This window comes from Hippoglossus hippoglossus, chromosome 11, assembly GCF_009819705.1.
Source record: "Hippoglossus hippoglossus isolate fHipHip1 chromosome 11, fHipHip1.pri, whole genome shotgun sequence".
Lineage (NCBI taxonomy): Eukaryota > Metazoa > Chordata > Actinopteri > Pleuronectiformes > Pleuronectidae > Hippoglossus > Hippoglossus hippoglossus.
Window position 1 is genome coordinate 11,607,342 of NC_047161.1, and position 23,691 is coordinate 11,631,032.

Sequence of the window (23,691 nt, forward strand, 5' to 3'; positions counted from 1 at the left end):
TTTGTTGGATAAATTGTAGGTGACACAGTTTGATTTTAAATCTTTTTTACTCTTGTTTTATTTTATTTTATTTTATTTAGTGGTTCTCTGCACTTTATCCACTTCCATGGCTCATACTGAAGCCTGGTGGTGTTTGGGCTTTGTAAATAACCTATATAAATTGTAATCAAACCTCTATAGCATTAACAAATAAATAACTGAGCAGCTACTTGACTTTTTAACCAAATCAACCCAAACCTAAACTGTGCAACAGTCTGCTCCACCACACCAGGACCTCACCAACCCTGGACACTTTTAACACTCACCTTAAAATCTATTTGTTTCTCTCCGGCTTTTAAAAACAGGTTTAGACTTTTATTCATGTGGTTTAATCTTATTTCACGCTTTTGTTTTTAATGTATTTATTCAACGTCTTATTTGTTTTATCCTTTTATGTATCTTCCCTATTTTAGCTGCACAACACTTTGGCCATCGTCTGCATTTATGTTGTTATTTATATGAAAGGTTTTGTTCATGGAATGTGTATATGGGTCTTGTTTTGTTTTGTAAAGTTGTACTGGATAACACTGAACTTAACTAAACTAAACATCTGTTGTTTTTGAACTAACTTTACAAATAAGTTGACTTAACTTGACGTCGAGAGAAAATAAAAACAATAGGTTTTCCCAACAGTATCTTTCACAGGAAATCCCACATCGTCTCCCCTCGCGAGATTTCGCTTTTATAATTTACGAGCAGAAATGTTCTCGGACAGTCCGAGCTGTCCTCTGATTGGTCCTCAGGCTCCCAGCGGACACTTCAAAGACACGAGGAAACTACAACTACTAGAGCAGTGACAGAGAAACACACACTCGCACACACTATTCATCGCAGACAGTCGCTGCGAGCACAGCACACACACTCGCTCACACACATACTCCCTCTCCTCCTCACACACCAACACACACACTCAGCAGAAGACAGCACAACACGGACCATGGCTGCCACACTGCTCCGGGTAAGTTTATATTTATTGGTTTAAGTATATTTTTACCAAGAAATTGCGAAAGCTTTTCGTTTAATTTGGGTTTGATATCTTACCAGAGCTCAGTGTGTCGCAGTTATATTGATACTTTGCGGTATTTCCCCTCCTTAGTGTCCTTGTAACAATAATATTCACAGTCTATAATAATAAACTGACAATATCCATTTTCTTCAGTCATAATAACGTTCTGCAGTTGTTTTCGTCAACGATCTGCTCTTGGATGTGGTTTAAATGAAAGAGTTGATTACGTTTAAAAAACATTTTTACTGTAACTGGATTCATATAATGGAGGAAAGTGAAATCCATTTTATTTCTATTCGTACATGAAAAAGTTTACCTGCTGCAGTGTTGTGCTGTTTTGTAGACGAGTGAGGCAAACAGATTGAAAAGCGTATAGCAACAGATGACCAGGGTATCTTTGCCCGACATCTTTGTGCGTAATTACGCACAGCATGTTTTAGCCGGGTCTCTGGAGTGACAGGTGTCCATGTGTGTGCGTTCCCCTCAGGAGGAGCCTCGGCTGGGCAGCACCCCGCTGGCCATGCTGGCCGCCACCTGCAGCAGGATCGGTGAGGCCGGACCCTCCTGCTCCCCTGCTCTCTCCGACGGAGCCATGGGACTCGCAAAGGGCTTTCACTCGTGGAGAGGCGGCGCCCCGGGCATGTGCCTCGCGTCGCTCGGGGTTCCCTCTGGGCCCCCCAGGAGCAGCGGGCCCGGACTGACGGAGACCTCCAGCGCTTTTTCGGTGACCACTGCCAACTCTCCTTTTGGAAACGATTTTTCGATGTACCAGCCCACTGTGCCGTCAGACAGCAATATACCCGATCCCACTCATGCGCAGCGGTCTATGTTTCTCACCAAGTTCCCCCCCTCGGTGGAAGGCATTACCGGGATATATCCGAGGATGCACGCACACCCCTATGAGTCCTGGTTCAAACCGGTGGGAGAGGTCGGTAACGGATCTTCTGCTTGGTGGGACATGGGCACCGGCTGGGTTGACGCACAGCCCCCTGCCCGGTTACCCTCACCTCTGAGCGGCTACAGCACTGACTACAGCTTCAACCCCGGTGCTCCTCAGCACCTGCTCCCCACGACACAGCATCTGTTTGACGGATTCAGGCCTCCAGTTCATGGTCCCTACACCGAGTCCACGACCACAGGGGCGTTAACAGGATCACCTGTCGTCTCTCTGCCCGCGTCCTCCCGCTCCTCCTCACGACGCTACTCCGGCAGAGCCACATGTGACTGCCCGAACTGTCAGGAGGCGGAGAGCCTGGGTCAGGGGGGCTCGAGCCCGCGTCGGAGGGCCCTGCACAACTGTCACATCCCCGGCTGTGGCAAAGTCTACGGCAAGACCTCCCACCTGAAGGCCCACCTGCGCTGGCACACCGGGGAGAGGCCGTTCGTCTGCAACTGGCTCTTCTGCGGGAAACGCTTCACGCGCTCCGACGAGCTCCAGCGGCATTTGCGCACGCACACCGGGGAGAAGAGGTTCGAGTGCTCGGTTTGCCGCAAACGGTTCATGCGCTCCGACCACCTGAGCAAGCACGCCAGGACGCACGGCGCGGACGGCTCGGATGACGGCGGCGACGCGGGACTCGGTAAAGTGAACAGCGACACGGACACCAGCCTGTCCGGGAGCCCGAGCCAGTCCCCCGGGCTGCCCGCGCGCGAGACTGTTCCCCCCGGTGAGGGACAGAGGGCGGTGGAATAAATCACACATACACAAACAAGTGGACATTAGATTACACTGAACCAGAGGAGCGTGATTTCCCGAACACTTACAAACTGAAATGGCACTTTATCATGAACTTCAGCTGTGGATAAACACTGTCTTTACCTCAAATATCATATTTGTAGCCTTCTTTGCAAAATAAATTTTTACCATACAGTTTTTAAATGTTGAAGATTTGTTAATTCTAATTTATTCTACAGTTATTCTCATTTACAATAAAACAAGAAGCCTGTTTTCACTTCTTTGTTTTGTTCTTGACAAACATGGTCAGACATTTTTTTAATTTCAGCTTTAAAGCCATTGCCCTTAAAGATTATTTAAAATATATATTTCGTTGATATACATTTTTATAAGTGAGCTTTGCCTGTTAGGACAATTTTGGCACATGTAAAATTTGATGTTGGGCCTGTTGGTCAGAGGCCTGTGATTTAACAAAAGCTTTTTTGTATATTGTTATTTTTAATTAAAGAATCCTTTTTCTTAAAGTACGAATCTAAGCAGTGTTTAACTAATGTCCATTATCCTTCTTGATTATTAAGGTGAAATTATGGAGGAATACTTGCGGCCATTAATCAAATTTTAGAGAACTTTTTTTTACCTAAAGTTTTTTTATTCAGTTTTTCTTAGAAAAATATTTGGATTTGATTGGTTGAATTCTGGTGCCGGTTTTGACATTATTTATACAAATATTCCCCATTAAATCTAGTAAATTACAACTTTATTTAAAGTAAGAATTCCTTTGAGCTGGTGTGTAACTGAGACCTGTAAAAACTAAAAGTACCTGATCAAGGTATTGAAGTTGTTTTGGTGATAAAGACCGACATCACACCTCTTTAACTGTAAAACCTGCAGAGTTGAATATTATTGCAAATGTTTACAGTGATCAGAATATTTATTATATATATATATATATATATATATATATATATATATATATATATAATATTCTATGTATCAGTTGTTTTAGTGTGTATCTCCACCTAGTGTTCAGTTTGGACAGTTATCTTTTTTTTGGCCCTTTTGGTTCTTGATATTAAAGTTGAAAACAAAAGTCGGCCACAACTTAAACTTTTCTACATTTAGTTGCAACCGATTAACACAAAGGCTTAAATTCAATTGAACAGACAACATTGAAAGTAAATATAGAGAAACTTACAAATGAGGCACTGTAATGAACTAAACATTTTTTGATAACAAACTTTTCATAAAGAATGAATAAATAAAATTCAACACAACATGTTGGTGCAGAAAATCTGCAAAACACAAGAAATTATTAAAAAACATCTTGCACATTTTTATTGTGACAAAATCCTTCATGCTACGCAACTACAGTCACATTATTTGACAGTAAAAATACACAGAAAAGTGCTGTTGTTACTCCAAACTGAGATGAGATGATTATTATCTTATTGCTGAATTATTCTCGGTCAGGAAGAGAGACCAGTCTTCATAAACACAAAGAGGGCTTACTACCCATTACTCAAGTAGCCTTGTCATAAAATAGCAAAATTAACATATCAGAATAAAAGAAAGAAATAATAATAAAATCACAATAAATAATAATTAGTGTTCAGCTATTGCTGTAAACAAGTTTGCGTTAAATAAAAAAGAACAGGATTGGGGGAAGCAAAAGTCTCATAAGATGCCATTCAACTGGCATTGTGGATCCAGAGGATCTAGTGCATGAGGAGTGTGAGGAGAGAAAGTCCACCTCTGTACCTTTACGGCTGATTTGTACCTTTGCCCAGGAGCTGCTCTCAGCCTCTAAACATATCTACAGCTCTGGATAGTGCTGATCAGCAGATGCATGCACACGTTTCTGTCGCTGTTACAGAGGTCGAATGTTCAGTCATTTGATGATACACTTGCCATCAGTATTTAACATATTGATTTTCAGTCCATTGTTATTCCAGTGTTGTGGTTGTGTTACATTACCTTCGAACGCACTCGCATGCCTTCTAATGCCCAAAGAATAGCAAACAAATCATTTCAGACCCGCCATTACGGCTCTCTCGCCTTAGAGACCTCACAGTTTTCAGTAGTATAATGCAAAAACAATTGTTCAAGTGCAAGTCTAACCAGACAATCATATGAAACTATATTGTCATACATATTTATATATAAATATATATATATATATATATATATATATATATATATATATATATATATATATATATAATGATAGTGAAATGCCATAAAATAACATTAGTTTTCAATGCAGTTGATCGGTTAACAAAACCAAATATATAGGGACACAAAAAAACACTTTAAGACCAGGTATACACCACATGTGAGTCTTATCAAATAAAAATGAAGAGTCACTTGTGTGCTTCCGTAACAGTTACATCCTAAATCAATTCAGCAGAAGTCAGGAATTTGTCCACAGTATTATTTGAGAGGAAATTTCGTACCTCAAGCTGGCCACAAGGGGGCAGGCTAAAACAGGAAGACAGTAGAGTTCGGGGTGTTGGAGTGTCACACAGTCAAGACTCTAAAACATGTAGTGTTTTTACTGTAAATAGAAAGCAGAGACACACACACACACACACAGGCCCATAAATTAGAGCAATAATTGCGAGACTCATGGCTAAAAAAGTGCGAACTGATCGTCCTGTACCCTAAAGAAGGAGAAGAAGCCTCGCTGCTACTGCTACAGAGGAAGAAGAGGTCGGGGGACTTGTGCTCGAAGTTTCATCTCCATTTCCTGAATACTGGCCTCGTTAGTCACACAGTCTAAGAGACCATGGGCAGTTTATAGTTTTTAACCATTATCAGTGTCTCCACATACAGCTGGTTGAAGTTTTATGAAGGTTCAGAGACAGAAGAGAAGTCTTTTAGTCCAACTCTCCTTCTAGTCTCTTGTGCCTTCCCTCTGGCCGTGACCTCTGACTTCGGCCTAGTACTGCCAGGGATCACCAAGGGGCATCTTGGGAACCTGAATGTGCATCTCCACAGGGCGGTCAGGTGGTTGGTCCCTCCTGTAGGTAACTGTCTTCTCATTGGTTGTTGGAATGTAGGACAGGTCCTGGAGGGTGACAGAAATATAACATCAGTAATAATCACACACACACACACACACACACACACACACACACACACACACACACACACACACACACACACACACACACACACACGTACATTCGTGTCTGCATGACTTCAGAGGACCTTACATTGACTTACATTCATTTTCTGGAGACCTTAACCATAGTTACTAGTTGCCTTACCTAATTTTTACCCTTACCTTAACCATAACCTTAACCTTAACCATAACCATAACCTTAACCTTAACCTTAACCTTAACCATAACCTTAACCTTAACCTTAAACTTAACCTAAACCCAATCTTAACCTAACCTGAAAACATGTCTTAGAAAATGTTATGATTTACGTTATGAGGACTTGGTTTTTGAAGACAATCCCCCCGAATGTGACTCACAACATTAGTAGTACCTGGACCACCAACACACACACTAAATTTAGAAATGCTTTTCTATAAACGTGGGGACTCATGAAACATACAAATCTATGCAAACCTATAGTCCATGAAGACAGAGTCCTACAATTGCCAGAATGCAAGTTAATGGCACATTTTTACAAAGCTGCATTTATGTTAGACGGAGGGGGAGTTGGAAAAGGTTTCTGTGTTTAAAAACCCGATGCACAAACCAGGGTTAAAAAGTTGCTTTCAGTTGTAGATAAATATTGTTTCCAGACAACTGTCTTTGCAGGTGTAGTCGTCACAGGGACTCGTAAATTGAATCTGACATAAAATCACTGCAGTGCTCCTTCATATTAACTGGATGTCCTAAACATTCAACCTTAGAAATAGATGGTGATCGTTCATTACATTATGTGATCCCTGAGTGAGGAGTTTTACAACTTCCAGTTCAAGTAAATTATGAGGCACATGTCCCCTGAGAGTGTAACGTTACAGTGGAAACACGGTGACCAGTCTATGATCTGTGGGCTCATTAAGATGATCTGCAGGGAACAATAACTGAGGAGTTTCCACTTACGTAAAACACTTAAAAACACAACAAACAAGTTTAGGCACACACGTCTCCAGAAAGCTCGCTCTTGTTCAAAATTCCATTTTCTCCTTCTTCTCAATGGTGCTGTACATCATTGTAAAGTCACAAATCTGGATGCTGGAGATGGTGAGCTGGGATTTGAGAGGAAATGTGAAATACAGCTGTACCTTGAACAGAACTCTCAGATTTCTCCGGCCTGTTTTTAGCGGAGGGTTCACTTTGGGGAAACTATCCAAAGAATTTAGAGGGTCCCTCAAGCATCTGAGGGCTCCACAAGCTTCACCCAGCGCCTAATTAAAACCCTGCAGAGCTGAAGACCACCTCCAGTGTTTCCTGACGTTTGAGAGCTAACCTTTCCAGTGCAGTGATAAACTTTGTCCTCAGCAGTGCCCCCTGGTGACCAGACGCGTTTTCTATGTAGAAGCAAGCGGGAGACGGCCACCACCACCAGCCCGCAGAGCACCGTCAGTGCACACACGCTGAGGAACGTTCCCACCAACCGGCTGTTGCTCGTACACTCTGTGAAGACACACATTATTAAGGTCATTAGGAATCTGGACACACATACACACATATACGTTACTTTAAAATACACACTGAAATATGCTTATATTTGAAATATAAAGGATTGGTGCAGAGATTCCTTGTGACCCCATCCATACACAAGAGCACCACACACTCAAGCTTTAATCCTCAAACAGCACTTTGAAGACAGTGAAGGACGAAGTGTTCTCCTTTACTAAAAATATCTCTATAGACGTTAAACAGGAGCAGTGGTACAAGTGTCCAGATTTTTTAGAGTGCATACCTCCACAAAGGCCCAACAATCCCCTTATAAAACCACATGAAATTCTATATTTAACAACATTAGCAGTGATAATAACAACAATAGATTGATTCAATGATTTAAAAATACTCAAATTCAGTCCCTTATCCCACACAAGCAAAAGCACAGACGTCTTTAAAGTGAGTGTACTTCGATCATCAAGACCCAAAGTGTTTGTTGCATAGAAAAATGGACTCTGTATCTAATGATGACACATACAGAATATTGCTACATTGCGTCATTAATAAGTTGTTAAAAAAGATGTGACAATTGATTTAGCTGCTTTGGTTGAAACTACTTTATATATAGTTTGGTGGTTAAGGCCACTGGCTTCCAACCTAGAGGTCAGGCCGCCTCCTGAGGGGGACGAGATAAATGTGAGGCGCCATAAGATGATTAACGTGCCACAGAAGACAAAATAAACACAATTATACATCAGCATCTGTGCTCAGTGGCTGCTGTGCCAGGGGGTGCTGTGCTGAATGGTTAGCACGCTGTGTATCTGTTGGAGAGCATGTGTGGATGACGGGCTCATTGCTCCGCACAAAGAGCCCAAAGACCGCTCCGTCATTTTGTAACCCGGTTACCATGGAGACCTGGCTCCCGCAGCACCCTGGAGGGGTGGGCGTGAGCAGGAAGAGAGGGTCCCGTTGGTTGTAGGGGGGCGGTGAACTAGGGGGAAGTAAGGGGGCGGAGAGGGGGACAATGAGGAGTGCTGTTCCAAAAATTGGGAGGGCGGGGATGAACTGTTACACTTGGATGTGGAATAATGTGTGTGTGTGTAACCCAGGGCATGTGTGTGTACTAGTGGGTTTTAAGTTGTGTGCGCGTGTGTGTGTGTGTGTGTGTGCGCGTGTGTGGATGTGTGTGTGGATGTTCAAATCAAGAAAGTGAACTGGGAACTGAGGGGAAATGTAAAATACAGCTGTAACACTGACAGCAGTCTTGCTGACTCAAATACACTAGAGTGCAGTAGTGCAGCAGTGGTAGCAACGGAAGTGACCTTGAATGAAAGCATGTGTGTGTGTTTATGTGTGTGTGTGTGTGTGTGTGTGTGTGTGTGTGTGTGTTACACCTGGTCTTGTGCTCATGTGAAGCTGGCTCAGACCAGTCTATGATTATCAGATCACACTGGTTAAACTGGTTTTACCTGAAGTATTGTCCATGTAGCCCCTCAGTGTTGCACAGGTGTTGTTGCAGGGTCCCACCTCTCTCTGTGCAAGAGCATGGGAAGAGCTGCAGCCCGAACACTTCCTGTAAGAAAGAGGCAACGCAGTGTGTCACCTTCAAATACAACTATCTCTGTAAAAGCTCTCAGCATGCTTTGTGGTGGGGAACAGAAATGGACAAGTACCCGTATGATTGGCAGGTGATTTGGCAAGCAGGGCATTTCTCACAGAAGTCCCCAGAGTACCGGTGGTCGTCACACACACACTTGCCGCACACGCATTTTCCCCGCCCGCTGCATAGCAAGCCGTTGGCTGATTGGCAGGTTGCTGTGGAGACCAGACAACCGCAGCTTTCACCAGTCCAACCGTCGTCACAAAGACATTCACCTGAGACACACACACCCCGTCCTGAGAGGAGACAGACAGAGACAGGAGGGAAAGTGCGGATTAAAAAATGTAGCCTATGTGTGTGTGTCATCAAAAGTGCTCACATTAGTACTTTTTAATATCTTGACATAAGTGCGTCCCCCTCACCCCCACACAGAAGTCCCCCTTCATAAGGGCAGGAGAAGTCGTCCCTCTCACAGTATTTCCCGTATACTGTCCCGAGCCGGCTCTCTTCACACATACACCTCCCGCAGTCACATTCTCCCCGACCACTGCAGTCCACATCAGACCCATCAGCTCTGCATTTCCAGTTTGAATCTCCGTGGTCTGACCTCTGCTCCTGATTGGTGCCGTCCTGGGTGCCTGTGCACGGTGATTGGCTCTCGTCATGACAGCGCATTGTTGGTCCACAACTGCAGCGACATTTAGAGTGAATCCTAACGACGGTGGATTCATTGTAACCCAAGGGATGAACCATGACTCGTACGTCTTCATCTTCGCCATCATCAGGACACGAGCGCAGGCCGATGGTGATATTGAAGTAAACCTGAGCGGGAAGACAAAGACGTGAATAACAGCTTCTACTATTCTTGTCCATATACAGTATGTGTATATCTTGTAGATATGAGATGGTCAAATTGGAAAGCATACTTTTTTATTATTAGCATGTTATCAATGTGTTCGCACCACAGACTGTATATAAAGATGGAGCGATGGTGGCCAGATCTCGCTGATACACATGCTCGAGCAATCGTGAGTCAGCCTCAGCTGTCAATCATGACATTTCAACCGGTTTTTATGGCATCAAATAACTAAATAAAACCAAACTTGCCAGAAAAAATGATCACTATCACAGTACATAGTTATATGATGGGCATTTTGACTTTTTAGTTTGGTCCATGTCCAATCCGCTAACATGGAGGAGACAGGATTTATCTATTGCAGCAAGCCACCAGGGGCAATCAAGAGGCTTTGGCTTCACATTTAGGGAGCAGTCATGTCATCAAATCTTTATATAAGGTCTATGGATTCAGATGAAATACGTAATTAAATGTTGTCCCTATCATAAAGGGAAAAGAGTGATCTTCACGTGAGGTAAAAACACCAACAGAACCGTTTTAGGCCTTAAATCCTAAATCATTTAACAACCATTTATTTCCCAAGAGTTTGCTGAGAACCTAAAATAGGAGACTCAAGCAAAGTGTAAAGCTGTATTTTTCCATACATACATTACATACATCTCATTGCAAAATCTTAACTCTTAAAGGCTCAAATCGCTGCATAAGGAACAAGACTCTAACTTAATTTGAATGATTATTCTGTTGATGTGGTTTACGTGGAAAATTGTGCGTGTCAAAGCTTTGAACCAGCAATTGGGGCTTTTTTCTTGATTTTTATCACAATTCTGGTAAGTGTGAGTACTTTCTGTAATTCACTTTAATCCACCCATGGATTAAATGGCTGCCCTTCATTCACTTTGCACAATGGACTAACTGTGGAGCAGTGATTCAGCAGCTCTGTGTTTAAGAGTCCCAAAAGGTTAAGGAGGAGAGGAGTCTCACAGGCAGTTTGGGGAGTGAACAGAGAGAAACATTTATGCCCAAATGAGCTCCTGTGTCATGCCGAGAAGTTTCAAGAAAGCTCTGAAGAGTATGCAGGACGTTTGAGTGGATGTCCAGCAACTTGTTTCTAAACAAAAATTAGTTTGGCCCTCATATAAGGCAAAGTAGGGATTTTAGGACGAAACAGGTCATGAAATCACGTGAAAATGTTTTCCTCTTAAATACAGCCTGTAATCCGCTCAACTCGGATTATTTACCAAATCTTGTCCGTCACGTAAAGCTCTCAGGGAAGTCTCTGTGTGTCAAAGTAATCCAATCCAACCAATAAATGTCCTCTCCGGGAATCTTCACTCAAAGATTTCTGTATAAGTAAATCTGATTAACGTTAAGATAAAGTCTTACTCATCGAGTGTGTACTGAATGTATGTTTGTGTCTTTACCGTCTGGCCGGGCTGCACCCCCGAGCAGCTCTGGTCCTTGGCAGTGGACCCGTTAGGACAGAGAGGAGACACGGACACCCAGTACCTGCTGACTGCCTCGTCCTCCACTGACACTGACACCGTGACCTCTGACAACAGCCTCTGTGAGGAGCGAGGGTGGAAAGAGACGAAGAAGCAACATCGAAGTTACAACCTGACATCCAAGAAATTATTTAAAGCCTGCAGCGTTTTATCCTGGATGCATGGGAATGGGATGAAATAGAGCAGGGGGAACAGTGGCAGTTTAAATTGTAATCTGAAGGAGTGAATAAACTGAAACTGTGATTAATTAAAGTTGTCACATGTCCCCAGAAAGCCCTCATTGTCGTGCTTTCATTCTGACATACAGCGGGGGTTTATGGGAACAAGGAGGTGGGGCCAAAAATAGCATCTTTGTATTCGTCCATGATTAGGACACATGGTTTCCACGGGGATCTGATAGCTATTATAATGCGAGCTTCTGTTCGGGCTCTGCCGCTTGTGTGTTTGTGTGTGTGTGCATGTGTATGTGTGTCAGTGTGGCTGTGCACCCGGATCTGTGGATTCGGCAGATTCCCGAAGCAAACAATGGACCGCTGTGCCCGAGGCAAGATTATAGCCTACGCTGCTGCCAACTGCACAAATGCCTAGTCTCACACACACACACACACACACACACACACACACACACACACACACACACACACACACACACACACACACACACACACACACACACACACACACACACACACACACACACTTGCCGATGCACAGAAGGCCTTACCCGTCCTTAACCTCCTGTTCTCATCTTTGTTTTTTTTTTGTATCATTATCAGCTTCAGCGACTGAAAACATCTCCCATCATCTGTTTTCCCAACTTCAGAATTTCAGTGGGTTTAAATTGCGTAAGTGTCTTCAAACTCCTGGATATACAGTATGAGCTGTTGTCAGTTGGAGAAACATACCGGATTATCACTAATTCAGAATCTTCTTCTGCAAGAAGGAATGTGCTATGAGTCAGCCTGAAAGATCAAACGAGCTCCAAAGAAAACTGAGTTCATGTTGTCTCAGGAGATCAGCCGACTAATGCCTCAAAAACTTTTGAACCCCGTACTCAGGGACTCATGAATTCAGCTCATGCTGTGATTCTGTACTCCTCTCTCCAACCTTTTGCTTGTCCTTGTCCCTCTCTTTGTTGTCTTAAGGTACGATACTATTCTGTGGGAGAACTAAGCGATCTTATAGCGAGGAAGATGTTATTCTCCAAAGTTGCAGAGGAAGAGGAGAAGGGGCATAGTGCTCTGTACCTTGTATGCATCCACCACCAGCTCGATTAGGTTTGAAGCCTGGAAGATGCCTAACTTTCCCAGGTAGGAACCAGGGAGCAGACGTACCAACTCCTAGAGAAGGAGAGGGAGATGAGGGTAAAGAAATTATTTGATGGTTTTACATTAAGTCCTCGTAACAGTGAAAGAAAAAAAAACCACAGTAGCAGTAGTTAATATTATTCATATAGTCATATTTGATCCTGAAGGAGAGAGGTGAAAATGCAGAACAGAGACTGTATTTAGAGATGGACAAAATGACAGCTCCCCAAAAGTGAAGCCAAAGCATTTCAATTGCCACCTGGTGGCTGGCTGCAGTATAGGTCCTAAACCCTGTCTCCTTCATGTTAACAGATGAGACATGGATCAAACTAAAAAGTCAAAATACATGTCAAATAGAATCATTTTAGGGAGGTCTTATACCAGAGATGTGTGTTCGAGTGCAAATTTTCTGGATAAGTTTGGTTTTATTTAGTTATTTGTTGCTATAAAAACAAGCTGAGACTTCATGCCAGATGCCAGTGTTTGTGTCCGGGATAGTTTTGGCTTCATGTCTGGATAGGGGGAAGAAGTGGAGACGCGTCGTCCATCTTATATATAAAGTCTATGATTTATACCAACTCTTCAACAAAAAGGATTTGTTGTCTTGTTTACATAAATGTGAGCAGGAAACAGGTGTTTACAGGTTGTAGGGAAACCTTCAAATCTACAGTATGAGCGGCTGTCCCCTGCTACAAATGAAAGTACGTGTTGCTAAGAGCATGTGTAGGAGACATTACCTCGTACCACTGGTACTGCTGCTTCTCAACAGCAAAGATGGAGTAGATATAGTTTTCAAGCAGCTTATCGGACAACTGACCCACGCTGGGATGGTCCTGCGAAAGACAAACCAATAAACTGAAATACAACTGAACCTTCTCTTCAAGTTTAATTTACTGTATTAAGGTATATCATCTGAAAGTGTTAAAATCAAAGTCGACAAAACCAATTTCCCTTCAGAAATGTACACAGTTATGTAATTGTGTGATCAGGTGAGCTTCAAGAAGTACTGTGCATATAGCTGAAGGGTTTCAACAAGTAAAAACCCAAGTAAACCAACAATAAGTGATCCTCCCTCCACTTCTTCACTGACTGTGTCTGCTTTACACATTCCTCAGTCCTCAGTGTAGCTTTCCTAACCCTGACTCCTCAGCCCTGACAGGTCCGCTCACCATCCTGGTGCTCCCTGTGTAGACGTTGTTCTCCAGGTGACACAGGCCATCGTGAGGGGTGACAATCCCTGCCAGCCGGCTGTCCAGGGCCAGGTGAGATGGCTGGTCCGTCATCAGGAGCAACAGACGCTTGGCCTCTGGTCGCCAACCTACCGCCCGCTAAAGGAGAAGCAGAAAGAAAAGAAGTCCTGTCATTTTATGTTTAGCAGTAAATTTAAAACTCCTGTAGCTTAATAAAACCCTGTAACTCTACACCTTCCATCCTTTTTTTGTGGCTGGGATCTATCAAAATGCTAATATTGCTCCGTCCTTGCTCTCCGCCTTCCCACCCTCACAGCGCCACCTGCAGCTGAAGAGCCTTTTCTAACTACTGGGCTCCACCCCCAAGTTGACAGTATCGGTTTCTTATAAAACGTTCACTTTCTCTGACAAAGCGAATCCACAGTGTGGCTTCGCGCAGAGTTAAACTCTGGTGAACTTTGAGCTGTGATATTGGCTTATTCGGATTCATGTATGTGTGACTGATCTTGATTTTCTCCAGAGAGAGACTAAAACTGCTAAAATGTACTTATATCTTAATCAAACCACACACGATGACAGATCTACGTCTCTTTTCTGCTTTGCGAGACGGGTTTTACAAATCACGTCATCTTTATTCCCACACATCACTCATGGTAGACTCACACAAGCTGATGTGGAAAATACTGTTTGTGCACAGTTTGTAATTTAAACAGTTTACACATGTGGTAATAAAGTTCACATTAAAACATGTTACTCATCTGATCTACATCAGTTCTCTTGGTGATCAGCTCTCTCTGTAAAGCCGGATTAATAGAAAAAGCTGATGAGGTTCTTCCAACAGCCACAGAGTCTCCCGCTTTATGTCTGTGACTCGTCATCGACCCTGTGAGAAAATTGGGTCTGTGTGTGCATGTCTGTGTATTTAAGGAAACCCAGTGAGCAGAGGAGTAGGCCTGACATAATGGAGGGTCTATTTCGAGACTCATGACCACCGTGGTGTTTCCCTGCAGACTGGTTACTCAGGGCCCCCTGCATGCTGTGACTCAAAGGCCTCCAGCAGCTAAAGTATAAGCAACTGTGACTGTGTGTGTGTGTGTGTGTGTGTGTGTGTGTGTGTCATTAAATAGTAGGATTCTAGCAGTGCTATTGAATGCTGAGTCACCATTCTCCCAGAAAGAATGCCTCTTTCTACTATGTACAGTCTTACCACCATATTTGGGCTTGACTCCCATTTTTCTCAATATATTCAAGAAACGTCTGTGTCTCCTTTGTTTGACACACCTTGATCTTTTAAGCCTGACCTCTGAGGATACACACCTGGCAGACAGCAGCTTGCAACATAGCATCCAGCCCCCCCTCAGGTGTGTCCATGTTCCCGGAGATGCGCTGGCGTTTAATCACGCGCGTGAACTCGCTCATGTTTCCTGTCATACTGAGGACGTGGTGGAAGCCGTGGGCCGGGCGACAGCGGATCTCATAATCACTGGTGGGAGACAGAGCGAGTCGCACAACTAAAAAAAGGATTTTAACTGCAACATTCAGGAATGCAGAGCTCCAAAACAGAGTAAGCAAATGCCAGAAGCCTGTGTGTTGTTTCAGTCTCCCAGTACAGGTCATCATCGTCATAACAGTGTTGCCCCCAACAACTGATAAGTCTCCCTCCATGAGTTACAACAAATTAGGAGCAACTATGGGAGCAGCTTGCTTAGATAAAGAAAGAGAAAGAATTTCCTGAGAAATGAGAGATCAGGCTTGGACAGTGTTGAAGGTCTATTGTATTGATGGAAAGAACATCGACAAAAAGCTCTATAGAAAGGATTAACCCTCTTTTTCCCAGCAATCGATAAACAAACAAATCCTGTGTCTTACCTGCAGGGGTTGTTGATCTTGGAGGGATGCACATTAATGTAAGGGGAGACGGGTTTGTCCACGAACGAGCCGAAACCCAGCCAAAGGTCCGAGGAGTGCTCCGTCATACGAAGAGACAGAGCAACGCCAACTGTCTTCAGCTGGACCGCAGGAGGGAACAGGGTGGAAAAGACAAATAAGGGTAAAGAAAAGAAGGTGCATAGGAGGATAATAACAAAAGATCAAAATCAGAGAATAAAATGAATACCACAAAACTGCAACTTCAATTCCTCAATTTAAGTACATTTACATTTGTCTCATCTTGCACATTTCTAATGTTTATTCCATGTCAAATGTAGAGCAGTCATCTCATAGCATCAGTGATCTGTCACTAAGTCATTATTACTGTTTAGATGTGTGGGTGCTTTGTATAATAAACTTTCTCCTTCAAAAAAACAAGTGAAACACTTAAACACTGAGTTGTTTAAAGGAGAAATATGATGCTTTTGAAGATTTTCTCTCCTCTATTGTGTCATAAAGAATTTTTTGTGAATGTAAAAGCTCTGCGAAAATAAAATTGAGGTCCTTTCCTCTGCAGAAAACACCAATGTGACGTCACACGACATCAGGATGCCCCACATTTGCATAATACAAGCCTAGCGGCAAGTCTGGCACGCCCCCTTAACAAAGCCAGTTAAAGCAAGCATTGATTGCCGACATTTCCTACATGCCCTGGTAGCAGTTGGCCAATCAGACCAGGTCTTTATCAGGAGGGGGGCCTTAAAGACAGACAAGCTAAAACCAAGCGTTTCAGACAGACGCTGACAAGAGGAGCTGCAGCAATGGAGAGCATGTAAACCTAAAGTAATAACCCCAATTAAAACCTGAATATGAGCTTAACAGTTGAAGATTTAAAGGAACAGCTGAGCGGTTTAACACCTACATGATCCAGGTTTTCCTGCATAGAGGCTGATACATCGACCAGGTAATATAGATCCACGGGGTAACGCTCCAGCTGCTTCACAGCCACTATGAAGCTGGCTTCAGAACCTACACACACACACACACACACACACACACACACACACACACACACACACACACACACACACACACACACACACACACACACACACACACACACACACACAGAGATATATAAAACACACTGTGTAAAAACTGTACATTTTACATTTGCAGGTTGAAGAGAATGTGATGAAAATGTACCTGGTGTGAGGGTGATGCTGATGTCGGCTGGGGACACTTGTGTGCTGCCGACAGTGGCATTGACCTCCACTTTAACCTCTGACTGTTCCATTAGCTCCGGTCCACAGCCTCTTCTTAGCAGGTTCACTGGCAGGTCGCAGCGATGGCCTGGCCACAACCCATCCTGAAAGTTCTGGAGGTCAAACGTGGAAACTGTGATCATCTTTTAATATGTTGTATTTGCAGTTTTCTAATTCACAATAACAGAAATCGTGCAAATAATAGAGACACACTCACAAAAGAGAAAATAGAGAAGTAGACACAGAACAAAACAGCCACTGGACAGAAGTAAAGACACATGAACCACGTTGTTCCTGATGCAGAGAGATATATGACTATTATGAACTCACAGTATGTTCACTCAAATATCTTGTTTTTATATTTCGATTTGTACAATACTCATGTCTTCTTGAATCACTATTTATATTTCAGGGTCAGAGAATTTCCCTGTACTGCTCCAGTAAAACACATTTTCTCTCAGGTGGTTTTATTTTGTGATATTTGGTCTCTGTAGAGAACGTAGATTGCTAAACCTTTTAGAAAACACACTGGTTCCTTTCACACAAACAAACACTGCATTACTCACTATGGTTTCATTTTCCCTTTCTTTCATTGATTTGCAATGATGACATAACCATTATACTTCAAATTTAAGTGACTCATCATTTTAGAATATTAGGAAGGATGTGTGCTTACTCATCTTTGCACATCTACTCTCTGTGCATCTCATCGCTGAATACAAGGGAGATAAATCTAAATAAATACATTAATAATAACCTTTATTTACAGCACTTTTTTGTAACAATGTTATATACAAGGAAGAAACAACACCAGAGAGTAAAATAGTAATAAAGCAATGGAACATGAGCAGACAAAAGAGAATTATACAATAGATCAAATTATATAAATAAATTAAATAGGATTGGTCTAATTGCAGTAAATAAGAGTCAAGTAGGAGATCTGGTTTTGATGGGGCACTTGGCTATTTTCTTACACAGGACATAATTTGATCAGCCATGTGCTGAATAAATCTTGGTACACTGCCGATGACCTCACCACTGCCTAATAGCCAGCTGCTAAGTACTAAAGTGTCGTGTTTTGCAGCTTTACAGTGGATTGTCGACCTTTGGTCCTTAAGTCTGTGACAAACACTCACAAACACAATAGCTGCACATAAAAGTTGACCATTATATGAGTCTGTTTCTATGTCACAGGCCTGACTGGTGTGAGTCCATTTAAAGAGTGTGACATGAGCAACAAGATGAAACAGACAGGGACTAAAATGGGGTAATTGGAATTACAAACAGAAATAGCCCAAGAACAAAGCAGCATATACGAGCTGAAAATGTAGCTGAAAATGTAACCAAATCCTGAACCTGAAAGCTTGGCTGAGTTTGATGTGTTTGTGCAAATCCCTGTGGCTATAATTTGTCTTGTTACAACTTTGGATGTCAGAAAGTTCCTGGGACTTTCCTTACACAGTTTGCCCCTTGAGCTGGCATTAAATGAAAGTGTCAGGATGTGAGCGAGCATATTGACTGCTTGTGTGTGTGTGTGTGTGTGTGTGTGTGTGTGTGTGTGTGTGTGTGTGTGTGTGTGTGTGTGTGTATAGGGGGTTAGAGAGGTGGTGTCTGAATGCTTTCACACACCAGTGAGCACCACAGCCCTGCTTAATGATGTCAGATAAGGTTATTGTTCATAGGGTGGGAAACCACCTGAACTCTGGAAACACACACACACACACACACACACACATGTTGGCGGTCCTGTCTAGCCACAGGTTGTGTGTGTGTCTGCTAATGTGGGTTTGAGACGCTTTACAGCGTCTCAAGGCTAATTCAGGATGGACTTTTTATGAGACAGACACCAAGAAAGCACAGACAATTGCATAAAAAAACATCACAGGCGGCTGGAAATGTTCACCCACACACACATGCACAAACACACAGACACTGGGGCAGCCACTAAGCTCAGACATACACATTATATTCACATCTGTGGACAGCATCAAAGTTTTAGTGTGTGTCATCTGAGGAATGCCGCTGAATGTCTGTCACGTTATCCACACACACACACACAAACACACACAAACACACACACACACGCACACACGCACATTTTATACACTTCCCTACCTCTTTGAAGCACCAGGCACACTGTGGTCCACTTCTGAGACACTCTGTGCATGTAGTGATACTAGGAGACCAGCAAGTACTGCCACCTGAAGAGAAGAGAAGAGAAGAGAAGAGAAGAGAAGAGAAGAGAAGAGAAGAGAAGAGATCTGTGATTAGCATATGAAAGAGTGTGTGTGTGTCAACACTCATTAGCCATGCAGCTGGGCCCCCTGGATATTAAGACATCTCATGCACACTTTTGATGATCGAAGCACCACTTTGCATCTCACACGAGGCTCTTCAGGCACGACATGTTGTGGGCAAACGGCTGGGAGTGTGGGAACAGGTGCTTGGAGTTGTTTGAGTGGTGCAATGGATCATTTCCCACACCCCCTCACACACACAGAGGACATTAATCATGAGTCAATCAGTGCAGGCTACATGCAGACAAATATCACTGGAGTGACACTCCTTTATACTTTCATGCAACATTAGCAGAAAAATAATTATACCGCAGATTTTCCCGAGGCATTACAGTGAGTCATGGGACTAAAATGTAGGACAGAGAAAGGCTGCAGGTTCCAGCATCATTAAACACCCCCCATTGACAAGCAGCTCTGACCCAATTAGCACTCCTGGCCTCTGGCAAACGCATAGGTGAAGCATTTAGATTGTAATTATAAAAGATCAATACATGCTGAAAAGAGGATTGCATGCTGCTCTAATGGTTGTAAGGGTTTTTCGACTCTTTTGTTAAAAAGTCCTAAACATGTGTGATCCTATATAGGCTCCTAAGGAAAAAACAATCTGTATGGATCTAAATGGTAGTCCTTTACATGGAGGTTTTGGAGAGGTCTCCCTTCAGCAGGGAGCTCGGATGAGGATGGGGGCAGATGCAGGCTAATTGCTGAGGAATGATGTCGCCTAATTGGCCCTAATGAGCCTTGACTCACCGGCACCACTGGAGGCTTGTGCGCAGACAGCGAGCACCACGCAGCAGAGCAGGAGACACCGAGGGAGCCGGAGCCAGGAAGTCATGTTATCCTCCGATCCACACCGGGACACCGACGCAGCGCAGGAGGCACAGGAGCAGGGGCAGATGCTGCGCAGCTACTGGAGACCAACCGGGGGAGACCGGGTACCGCGCGTCCGCCGCTGCACGAACAATAGCCGCGAGTGACGGACTGAGGAGCCGCGGGGCATTGTCGTTCACCCAATAACAACCCTCTAATCCCGGAGAGGTATTCACATTCCCGGGTCAAATCAGCTTACAAGCGCGCTCCCCCGTGGACCAGGAGAGGAGGTGAAGCAATCGGCGGAGTGCGGCTGCGGTGCGCGTCGCTCCATCGACTTCGATCCAGCCGCAGGTGTGCGACGTGTCCCCGGCCGCTTTCGCGATGGACCCCCCTCTGGGCCTCTCACAGGTGATGGTGACGTCTCAGCATCCCGGGACAGAGCCGAGCCGGGCCGAGCCGAGCCGAGCTACACGTGTACGCACACACTGGCACGGTTACCAACCAGCGCTGCGCTCAGCCGGCGCGCTCTGACTGAACATCCCACACTGAAAGCCGGGAGTGTGACCGAGCTTCCACCGCTGTATAGTGACTCAGGCAGGCGGCGCCATGGCAACGACGCTGTATCAGAGGGGGAGAGAGAGTGTGTGAGTTAAAGAGGGTGGGAGGAGAGACGAATAAGGAGAGAGAGGAGGAGAGAAGGAGTGGTGGTGGGTGCATTCCGAGTGAACCCTGGCCTTGAATTGAACACTGATGTTTATATTGCCTCTTCAGGGAGTCGTTTCACCGCACTGTGAGGGCTCCTGTGTGTGTGCCTGTGTGTGTGTGTGTGTGTGTGTGTGTGTGTGTGTGTGTCTGGGGGTGGGGGTGGGGGGCAAAGCATGTGTAGATGGATGAAGGGGGTAAAAAGGGAGAAAAAGAGGGGGGTCAAAAAAAGAAAAACTCAGAGCTCTTGCAGAAGGGGCTCACAAGCCGGTGCTAAAGGAGGATGGGGGAAGTTGTGTGTGTGTGTGTAAGGGGGGGGGTCCATTGTGCACAGATTCCAATGACATGGAGTAACCTCGCCTCGCCGGCTGCTCCGCTAAGCAGGAGCCAAAAGACTTACTAAACAACTCAACACTTTAAGCCGGAGGAAAACAAGAGACGAGCGAGGACAAAAGGCACAACGGTCCACCATCTTTAGCCTGGTCCAGCACATACAGCAGACATGTTTTGCTTGGCAAGAAGCCTAAACAGTGAGTGATTGTGAGTGTGCCAGTATCGCCAGAACCAACGCAGCTCACTCAGCACACACACTCTCCCACACAAGTCCCTTATCAACACGATTTGACCCCATCTGTCACTCAGGAGCCTGGAGCCGGGGCCACGCTATGCCTCGCCTCTCATTCATTCACATCATTTGAAAAAAGGGAATTTTGTAAGGGTTGGGGGTTTGACACCTTCCCATCCGTGCCCTCTTAGCAGTCACTCTTAATTATGGTAATGATGCAAACACACACCCCATCACTGAAAACAGAAAATTGTTGGACCAACCTAGAAAATGTCTTAATTTTAAATTAAAGTTAACAGTTGTGAGAGTATAACTTGTTGAATTTAAGAACAAACTTAATTCATTTATGTGTTACCGCATGGAAGTAATTTTTTTAAGTTGGTCCAACTATTTTCTCTTTTTCCTTTTCCTCTAAGTGTGTGAAACATCTGAAATCCAGATCTTATCCACAGAGCCTCTCCTCTCCAGCCAGGCCAAGTCTCTGCTCTGAGGATAGTTGTGGGGGCGGCTGGAGGACAAAATATGGATCTATTCCCTGCTGAGCAACTTGATAATCGACTCTAATGTAAACACTCCTCCATAGTCTGTCAATACTGGTCAGCATCAGCATCTTAATGACAGTAGTCACACTCGTAAAGCCGACACGAAACCCTCCTCTGTCAGTCCTTCCCCCACCTTTCTAACCTCCCTGCCCTCAACTGTCTTTTCTCCTTCTCTCCCCACGGTGTGTTTGTGTTAGCAGTCTGCTGGGCTTTCCATCATGCTGGTCTGGTCTCATCACTCACCCTAAAACAAGCCTTTGAAAAACTGAGGACCGGCCAAAATGTCCTCACCCCCGTAAGGTCTATATGCTCAAAATGCTCCTGACAAAAATATAATTAAAAGTACACACTTGCAGGCACATCATCCTGGTTCAAGTCCACTTGTCAACTATCAACCCCCCTCCTACCAAACACCTACCCAACTTTCTTTCTGAATCACCGTTCAACGTCAGCGCATCTCTTTGATTTTCTCCCACACAATATGGGGAACAAAGTAGGTGTCAAAGGTGAGATGGGACCCACATGGGGATTCCCACTAACAGACCCAAATCAATTTGAAAGGAGAAAAAAATAGATGACATTTGGCGTAATCTGATGCAGGGAAATTTTCCCCTTTATATAATGTCAGCGTTTGTCGCAGCCTTAAAAATATTTTGCGTTTACTCTCCTTACGGAATGTGTTTTATCATGATTCAGTTGTAAGCTATGTGAATTCACCTCTGGTACTATATAGGAACATGTGGCATTTAATGAAGTGAATTCCCCCTTATCACCATCCAAAACCTACCTGACAACAGCTATACAGTTCAACACACACCCTGCGTAGTCTTGTTTGTCTCAGACTTTCACTTCTGTCAAAACTACATATCACAAAGTCAGGGATTTATATTTGGACAGACAGATATTACTTTGTGACCACTATGAAAGTGTAAAAATAGCACATATAGAGGAACCTTTGTGTGTTCCTGTTTTCTGAGTATTTACGTATTCCTAACAACGCAGACAGAGTCGCCCCTCTTTGGAAATTCAACGTAGAACTGAAAGGATTTTTGAGGTGATAGTAAAAGATCACCGTCACACTTACATGATCCGGTCTGAGCCTTAGTGTTTCTGTTTTTACCACTTCACTATTTTGAATGTCACAGTGGGAACAGCAGCCAAGTTGTTGTATGATGTAGATCGCAGTTCTTTGAAAACAGGAAGCACTAATCTGGTTTGGATCCTTAATCTGTATGTGGTCTATTGTTTTAAAATGTTGTATTTATCAGGGAATGATATAGAATGATACAAACATGATATAGTAACACCTCGACCTTACTATGAAAAGTGACTTGAGAGAATGTCTGTTGTGATGTGGTGCTATAGAAATAAAATTGAATTGAAGTGAATCGTATTGAATTGACTATGTCACCAGGGGTAAAAAGTATTTTTACTGTAAAAAACAGTTTTTCTGTGTTATTCAAAACATTTCAAAGACCAAAAACAACAATTTATATTTGTACTTTCAGTGATTTCCTAATTTTGTGGTTCTGCAGCTTCAAGTCTATTTGTTACTGAAGGACTCATGGGTCACTAAATGGTTAGTATTTATGTAGCGCTTTCTAGTCTTGATGACCACTCAAGCGCTTTACAGTACATCACATATCACTCACACGCTGGGGTGTCTTGCCCTTTGGCACGCTGTATTGAAGTCAGGAAGCGAACCATTGACCTTCTTGATAGTGTGCAACCCACTCAACCTCCTGAGCCACAGCTGCTCTCAAATAAGAATAAATAAGAGCAAAAACTAGTAATAAATACTACAAAAAAAGGGGGATTGACTCAAAAATAAACTATAGTACCCGTGTTCATCATGATGGAAGAACATGTCAGCCAGTGTGG

General features: G+C 43.7%; 2 protein-coding genes across 2 annotated transcripts; one reads left to right on the plus strand and one right to left on the minus strand.

Annotated features, from left to right (window-relative positions):
• The first annotated feature begins 717 nt into the window (after positions 1-717).
• On the plus strand, positions 718-3,024 carry sp8a (sp8 transcription factor a). The gene is made up of 2 exons (XM_034600283.1): positions 718-997; positions 1,533-3,024. Exons 1-2 carry the CDS (start codon positions 977-979, stop codon positions 2,736-2,738), a joined length of 1,227 nt encoding a protein of 408 aa, XP_034456174.1. The 5' UTR covers positions 718-976; the 3' UTR covers positions 2,739-3,024.
• Positions 3,025-5,626: 2,602 nt separating this feature from the next.
• Positions 5,627-20,632, minus strand: itgb8 (integrin, beta 8). The gene is made up of 15 exons (XM_034600282.1): positions 19,939-20,632; positions 19,007-19,092; positions 16,833-17,004; positions 16,549-16,655; positions 15,627-15,766; positions 15,075-15,240; positions 13,737-13,895; positions 13,305-13,400; positions 12,508-12,600; positions 11,180-11,320; positions 9,325-9,724; positions 8,976-9,198; positions 8,772-8,875; positions 7,148-7,314; positions 5,627-5,787 (listed from the first exon to the last, which is right to left on the minus strand). The coding sequence occupies exons 1-15, from the start codon at positions 20,021-20,023 to the stop codon at positions 5,659-5,661; spliced, it is 2,268 nt and encodes a 755-aa protein (XP_034456173.1). The 5' UTR covers positions 20,024-20,632; the 3' UTR covers positions 5,627-5,658.
• Between the last annotated feature and the right edge of the window lie 3,059 nt (positions 20,633-23,691).

Coding starts and splice junctions, on each gene's coding strand:
- sp8a (XM_034600283.1), top strand. CDS start 977: ATGGCTGCCACACTGCTCCGG. Junction 998..1,532: donor TGGCTGCCACACTGCTCCGG/GTAAGTTTATAT, acceptor CGTTCCCCTCAG/GAGGAGCCTCGGCTGGGCAG.
- itgb8 (XM_034600282.1), bottom strand. CDS start 20,023: ATGACTTCCTGGCTCCGGCTCCCTCGGTGTCTCCTGCTCTGCTGCGTG. Junction 13,896..15,074: donor TGCAAGCTGCTGTCTGCCAG/GTGTGTATCCTC, acceptor CTTCTCCTTTAG/CGGGCGGTAGGTTGGCGACC. Junction 9,725..11,179: donor GGGTGCAGCCCGGCCAGACG/GTAAAGACACAA, acceptor CTTCCCGCTCAG/GTTTACTTCAATATCACCAT.